The sequence below is a fragment of the Lacerta agilis genome, chromosome 9, assembly GCF_009819535.1.
Source record: "Lacerta agilis isolate rLacAgi1 chromosome 9, rLacAgi1.pri, whole genome shotgun sequence".
In the NCBI taxonomy this organism is placed as follows: Eukaryota; Metazoa; Chordata; class Lepidosauria; order Squamata; family Lacertidae; genus Lacerta; species Lacerta agilis.
Window position 1 is genome coordinate 2,261,151 of NC_046320.1, and position 6,872 is coordinate 2,268,022.

The window sequence follows — 6,872 nt, forward strand, 5'->3', positions numbered from 1 at the left end:
TCAGATTGCAGGTGGGAAAACTTGGTGTCTGAAATGCCCCCCCTCCCTAAAGAAAATTGGTGAGTCGGAGAAAACACAGGCCTATAAATCTATCCTTTGGGGTGTTAGTTTTATATAGACAGCAAAGATCTCTTCTTTCTTTAAGCACACCTGTACTCTGCAGGGTTAGGGCTGCAGGTAACACTCCCCAGTCTGAAGTGACACAGCTGAGCAAAAGATGGGTTGTAGAAGTCTGCTATTATTTAATTAAAATACTTTTATTCCAGCTTTCCATCATCTACATTCAAATTAGCCTACAACATCAAATTTAAAGAGATTAACTTATTCCTGTGATAATTATCTGTTTTTAAACTACACATTGAGCATCTGTGATGGAAAGCTATACCAAACTAGCATGACAGATTATAGGTTATATAAATAAAGACAAGCCAAATGTTAAAGTAGCACCAGCACTGGTAGCACTAAACCAGCAGGAAACCCCAAAGTCATTCAGAAAAATGCCCAGGGAAGCAAAATACTCTTTTCTGACCATCATGGGCTCTAGGCAGGCGTTTTCGGGGGACACATTTCAGTGTCACCATTGAAGCAATGCTAGCTTTAGCTGCCAGGTGGGTAGCCCCCAAAAGCAGGATGTCTAAGCTTGTGCCTCTGATGAGGATGATATTCATTTATGTCCCACCTTTCCCCCTGACAGTGACTCAGTTATGAAGACTGCACTTTCCCATGGTTGGTATTGGGATCAAGTAGATATATAATGGCAGACTTGTCTGCTTAATTGAAGCCCAGGTCTACTCATGGGCAGAGTCCATGAGAGCTTATACTTGGTCTTTTGGCTCTAAACACTGGGACGTATAGGGAGACCCCTACTGCCTGCTTCTTACATGACTGGGGCCGCCTCAGGTTTAAACATGTGAGTCCGCTGCAGCTGTTACAGGTAATTTGGCTGCATATTTCTCCAGCTTGTTTGAAAATGCTTCTTTGTTCAAGCTTCCCCCTGCACATAAAAGAAAGGCATAGCAGGGAGAAAGCAACTTTCTCCAACATCCTCTATATTTGTGTGCGGGGAAGTCCCCCCCCCGCCCTATTCTCATGAAGGACGGCTCTAGAAATTCAATTTAAGGTGGTTTGAATGAAATTGTTTAGACCAGGCATGTCCAACAGGTCGATCACGATCTACTGGTCGATCACAGGGGCATTCCCGGTCAATCACAGGATCAACGAGATCTCCATGGAACGGTGCTCCTGATCGATCCCTGATCGACTCTGAGCAACCCTCCTCCCAAAAGGTAAAGGTAAAGGGACCCCTGACCATTAGGTCCAGTCGCAGACGACTCTAGGGTTGCGGCACTCATCTCGCTCTATAGGCCGAGGGAGCCAGCGTACAGCTTCCGGGTCATGTGGCCAGCATGACTTGTTCTGTTGAAACAAGAGCAGTGCACGGAAACGCCGTTTACCTTCCCACTGGAGCAGTACCTAATTAATCTACTTGCATTTTGACGTGCCTTTGAACTGCTAGGTTGGCAGGAGCTGGGACTGAGCAACAGGAGCTCACCCCGTCGCAGGGATTCCAACCACCGACCTTCTGATCAATCAGCAAGCCCAGATCACTGCCTGTATTTTTATAGTGGGAATAGATGGCAGTCTCTTGGGAGTTGGATGTGCCTGGTTTAGACCATGTTATGATTCCTCAGAAGAGCATGCATAGTCCACTTACTGGTGGTTCCACACACTGACTATTGTAACAAACCATTAAGTTGCCTGAATCTAAATTAGGATTGCCAGCTCACCAGGGGGTGGGGATGTCCTGGTCTTCTATCCTTTCAAAAGAGGTTTGAGATGCAGAAATCTGTGCTAAAATTTGACTTGTTGTGGAGCTAAAGATCAGCGAGAGTCAGACTGCTCCCATGTAGGCATGGAGAGCAAATGTTAGTCCTGCACACAGTAGGCGCCTCCAGTTCCAAATGTTTCAGTTGTGTGTTCAGACCCAGAGACCTCCCCCCTAAATAACTTCACACTTGACTCAAATTTTAGTTTGGTTTTTGGCAGAATTTAGGCCACAAATTTATTGATTACAGCAAGTGATTGGTTGCATAGGATCTGGTTCAACTAGCTCCCTGCACCCTTTCAGGTAGTGCTGACCCAGGGCTCCAGCATAGGTCAGCCAAGGGTAAACACCTGGATAGTGGAAAGCTGGGAGCAGGCTATCTCTGCCACCCAAATGTCCCACTGGACTCAGGCATGGGCACAACCCCCTCTCAGGGGTTGACCAAACCATTGAGTCCCTGGATTCCTTTAATGGAATACCCTTCACATAGGGATGGAGAGAGACCCTTCTGCCACCCCTATCACCTGAACCAGAGCCTATCCGCAACCTTACAAGTTGTGACGATTTGCTACATGGCAGGCGAAACCCAAATGGCAACAGCCAATCAGCCAAGTGGGGAAAATTCCTGCTGTGCCCCTGTCCCAACGACAGATGACACACGATGGCACAGGAAGGTCAAGCACAAGACCCCTAAAAGTAGGGAGAGGTGGGCGGGTGTTCCGATGCATGCACTGAAAGAGGAAGCTCTGGGACATGTGCATAGGCATATATAGGTCCCTCAATCCATTTAGACTGCACCCCATTGGCCAGATTTAACCCAGCATCGAGGGATCTTCCAATTGGGTGTTGTGGCTGACCAATGTAACCCACTCACAGTGCAGGGTGTCGGTTTTCTAGGTCTCACCGCAATATGTGGCCTCCTTAAGGGAGGGCCTGATTTAGCATGATGTGAAGGGTCTCTACATGTGTGCATCAGTACATGCATAGATCTCTGCCATGTGGTGGGGGTCTCTAGCCCCCACCACAGTTATAGAAGCTATTTCAAAAGGTGGCAAAATGTGATCTAGGAAGGAACAAATTGCTTTGCTTATAAAAAAACAAACCCAAATAAGGTGTGCACATCAAGGTGACTATAAGCTAAGGACTCACACCTCTGCTCTCATTTATAGTTAGGTACAAAAAGGAGGGGGGGGGAAACTAACCAATGCTCTTCAGATGCACAACTTTAAAACATTTAATTTCGAATAGATGCAAGTGCATGCTTTCAAACTGCGCACCCTCTAACTGAAATCCCCTCGTGTTTGAAAAGGCACCCTTGGAACGTCCAGATATACAAAGACAGACTCTTTTCTCCCCCGGGGAATCTGCAGTCTAAAGTCACACAGACCAGGGAAAGTTTTATTACAGTACTTGATTCTACTGAGTGTATAAACTAGGCCTTGGGCTTAAATTGTCAATTTATTTATAATGACAATGAAATCTGACTGACTGTTTGCTGCCCTGGTTATTAAGTAAAAGAAAGCTGCAATCTTGTACTGTATAGAACAAAATGGTATATAATTTACCTGGGAGTAAGCCTTACTGAAAATGATGGGACTTATGCCTGTGTAGACATGTATAGGCTTGAGCTATAAATCTCTCACTGAGATTTATAGTGGCTTAAAATGTAGCGAGGCTGTTACTGCACACACCTGACACACATTAGCTTATTTGTTTTCCTGCACCTGCAACACTCCCAAATGCCTATTCAATGAAGCTGTCCTCTGCACACATGCTAATGGCTGCCTCAGATATACACACCTCAGCTTAATGGCATACCCTCCAACATTTCTCCGATGAAAATAGGAACATATATTATTATTATTATTATTATTATTATTATTATTATTATTCTCTGCCTATTTGACTGGGTTGCTCCAGCCACTTTGGGTGGCTTCCAACTTATATAAAAACATAATAAAACATTCAACATTTAAAAACTTCCCTATGCAAGGCTGCCTTCAGATGACTCTGATAACTACGTACCTGCCAACATTTCTCCGGTAAAAATAGGGACGTCCTAAGGAAAAGTGGGACATTCTGGAATCAAATCAGAAACTGGGATGGCTTGTGTAAATCCAGGACTGTCCTTGGAAAATAGGGACACCTGGAGGGTTTGTAACTGCGACTTATATTTTCAAGTTGAATGGAAGTTGGTTTGAGGGGGAAGACTCCAACAGGAGTATTTCTCAAGGAACTACGGCAAACATCTGGGTTATGGCCAACTGCATGTGTACGCAGCTTCAAACAGGAGGAGTGGGAGCACACAGGTGCCAAAGTAAATGCTCATGTGTACACAGCCTACATCTCACACTTTGTAAGAGGGTGTGAGCAGAGAATGGAAGACTTCCTTTCATTCTGGCATGTTCGCTCCCACCAAGTGTTAAGCAGCCGCAATCCTTCAAATGTCAAGAGAGCTAGGTAAGTTCTGCTGCTTTAACATGTTGTGATAGATGTCTCAAATGATGCTTGACTGACCAGCCTGTGTGTGTGTGTGTGTGTGTGTGTGTGTGTGTGTGTGTGTGTGAGAGAGAGAGAGAGAGAGAGAGAGAGAGAGAGAGAGAGAGAGAGAGAGAGAGAGAGAACTGTTTTGGGATTGCTCAAACTTTGCTATAGCCCTATAGTTTATTTTGTATTTACAGAGCAGTTAGAAAAACAAGTGCATGAGGAGCCATAGCAACTGAGTTAAAGGGAATGTTTGGAATTATGTTCACATCTTTCATGGGAAAGCAAAACCAGAAACATTCAAGTCAGTTGGTAAAGGAATGAGAGAAGCCAAACCAAATATGTATGCCTTTTTTTAAAAGAGAGAGAGAGAGAGAGAAGGAAAGAGCAATTGAGCAGTTTTAAACCCTGCTGATCTCAATTCTCATTGAAAGCAAATGAACACAAAAGGTGTTTAACTTTGGTTGTATTGTGTCCCCTTTAATTATTTTTTTAAAATTATAATGTTCTTCACCATTTACAGATTCCTCTCCAAAGGGTCATTCTATTAATATGCATATATAATATATGAAGGCACCCATTTCCTCCCCTTAATTAATGGAGAAACTTACTTTCAGTACCAAACCCAAACTTTTATAGCAACATCCAAAAGGTTTTGTGCAATTAAAAAAAAAAAAAAACCCAGCCCCTTCTCTGAAATCCAGAAGTTTCAAATGTTAACTTCCTGTACCTAATATAATTAAAGCTGTAATCTGAAGCACGTTTACAGCACAATCCTAACCATATCTACTCACAAGTAAGTCCAAGTGAATTCAATTAGGACTTACTCCCAGATAAGCAGGACAAGGATTGAAGCCTTAGCCAGCAGTCTCATAGAATCATAGAAATGTAGAGTTGGAAGGGACCCCGATGGTCATCTAGCCCAACCCCCTGCAATGCAGGAGTCTCAACTAGAGCACCCATGACAGATGGCCATCCAACCTCTGCTTAAAAACTTCCATGGAAGGAGAGTCCACCACCTCCCAAATAGAATCACTGAACACAGTGGGACTTACTTGCAAAAATGCAAATCCTTCTGCCATACACTGTTCAAGTTCTGTTTGTACAACAGAGGGCTCTTACAAGCCCTGTTTGCTCTGAAAGGAATGTTCCTATTTATTGGGATATACAACTCTGCGTTTGACAAGATATACACAACTTCTGCAGCAACTTTACAGCACTGGAATCCAGCTATTATTTTGTACAAACCTGCATTTTAAATCAAAGCCCTCTCCATTTTTGTCCCCTTCATTAATTGTTGTTTGAAAAAGTTTTGCAACAAAGCCACTTTCTTCTTACCTTGCTTCGGAGCCACCGATCTCAGCTTTCCCAGCAAAACCATATGTTTCCTTTGGAGCTGCAACATACTGGTTAAAATTCACGCAAATATAGCTGTACCAAATGAGCAAAAGTCCTTCCAAAAACAAGGAGAGGTGTCTTTCTGTCAAATAATAGGTTTCTCTGGATTCATTTGCAGCTTGATTCCCAAGTTTTGCAACTGTCTTCTTCAGCTAAATAAACACCCACTCGTTGCCTTGAACTTGAGCCAGCCTCTCTAATTTAAAGCAACTGTCAACTTTACTTTTAAATGCAGGAAAGAGGTCCCTGCACACTGCATAAGGGGCAAGAAGCTTGCTTCACTGCCTGCTTGAAGTAACACAGCACTTAGACTGTAATCGTAGACCCACTTACCTAGGAGCAAGCCCTATGGAGCTCAAGGGCTTCCAGAAGACTTACTTCTGAGTAGACCTGTGTAAGATTCCGCTGGTGCACCATATACTGCACTCGCAACATAACAGTTGTGACATAATATTTGGGAAATGCAATCATTCAAATCGTCTCCTCCTGTGAAAAGAAAAACATAAAAGAAGGGAAACTCCTGTTGTTTCTGGCCAAAGCTGAATGGTGATGGGTTTCGAAACAAGACTTACAAACCTCCAGGCTCCGAATGAAAACCAAACGAGTGGATCATCCGTAAAGGCTGGCTCAGGGCCAGACGAGACCTGAAGTTGGAGATCGGCCAGCATGTTCTTCTTTTGGGTTTTTGTTTTGTTTTGTTTAACGCAGCTGTGTGATGGTGGGTGATTTAATTCTAGAAAATGGTAGGTACAAAGCTGGGGACAAGGGTTAACTCTCTGTAAAAAATAAAATAAAATAAAATAAGATAATATTATTCTCCTAGCAACATGTCCCCAGCCTGAATGGCAGCCGCCTCTAACCCTCAGGCTGATTGTTCATCAGTATATCTATATTGGTTTTACCAATGTTCACCCACCTGCTCCTACACATTGTATATGCTGGGCTCCAGAAAAACAATTACCAAGTGGGTAGGTATATTGTCAAGACTAGAAAGAGGTCCATTTCCAGAACATCAAACAAGGCCCAGAAGTCCCACAGGCATGTGGATAGTCAAAACCAGGCGGGACCAGAAACAGGCAATTAAGCAGCATTCTCTTGCAGCCAGGCAATTATGGGGTCCGGTAGACAAGGACTAGTTCTTGAGGTCTGCTGACTGGGCGTTCAG

The 6,872-nt window shown here is 43.7% G+C and overlaps 1 protein-coding gene across 3 annotated transcripts in view; it reads right to left on the minus strand.

Annotated features, from left to right (window-relative positions):
* Positions 1 to 6,133, minus strand: part of C1QTNF7 (C1q and TNF related 7) — a 54,983-nt gene extending 48,850 nt beyond the window's left edge. Inside the window, exon 1 of one of the 3 annotated variants that reach the window (XM_033160756.1) lies at positions 6,041 to 6,133. Coding sequence is in view for 1 of the 3 variants with exons in the window: in XM_033160754.1 (XP_033016645.1) it covers positions 5,648 to 5,714 (67 nt within the window). In the remaining 2 variants the exon portion in view is untranslated. Of the gene's footprint in view, positions 1 to 5,647; positions 6,017 to 6,040 lie in introns of those variants that run through there. The other 2 variants (XM_033160754.1, XM_033160755.1) reach the window with 2 other exon arrangements.
* Positions 6,134 to 6,872: the final 739 nt, after the last annotated feature.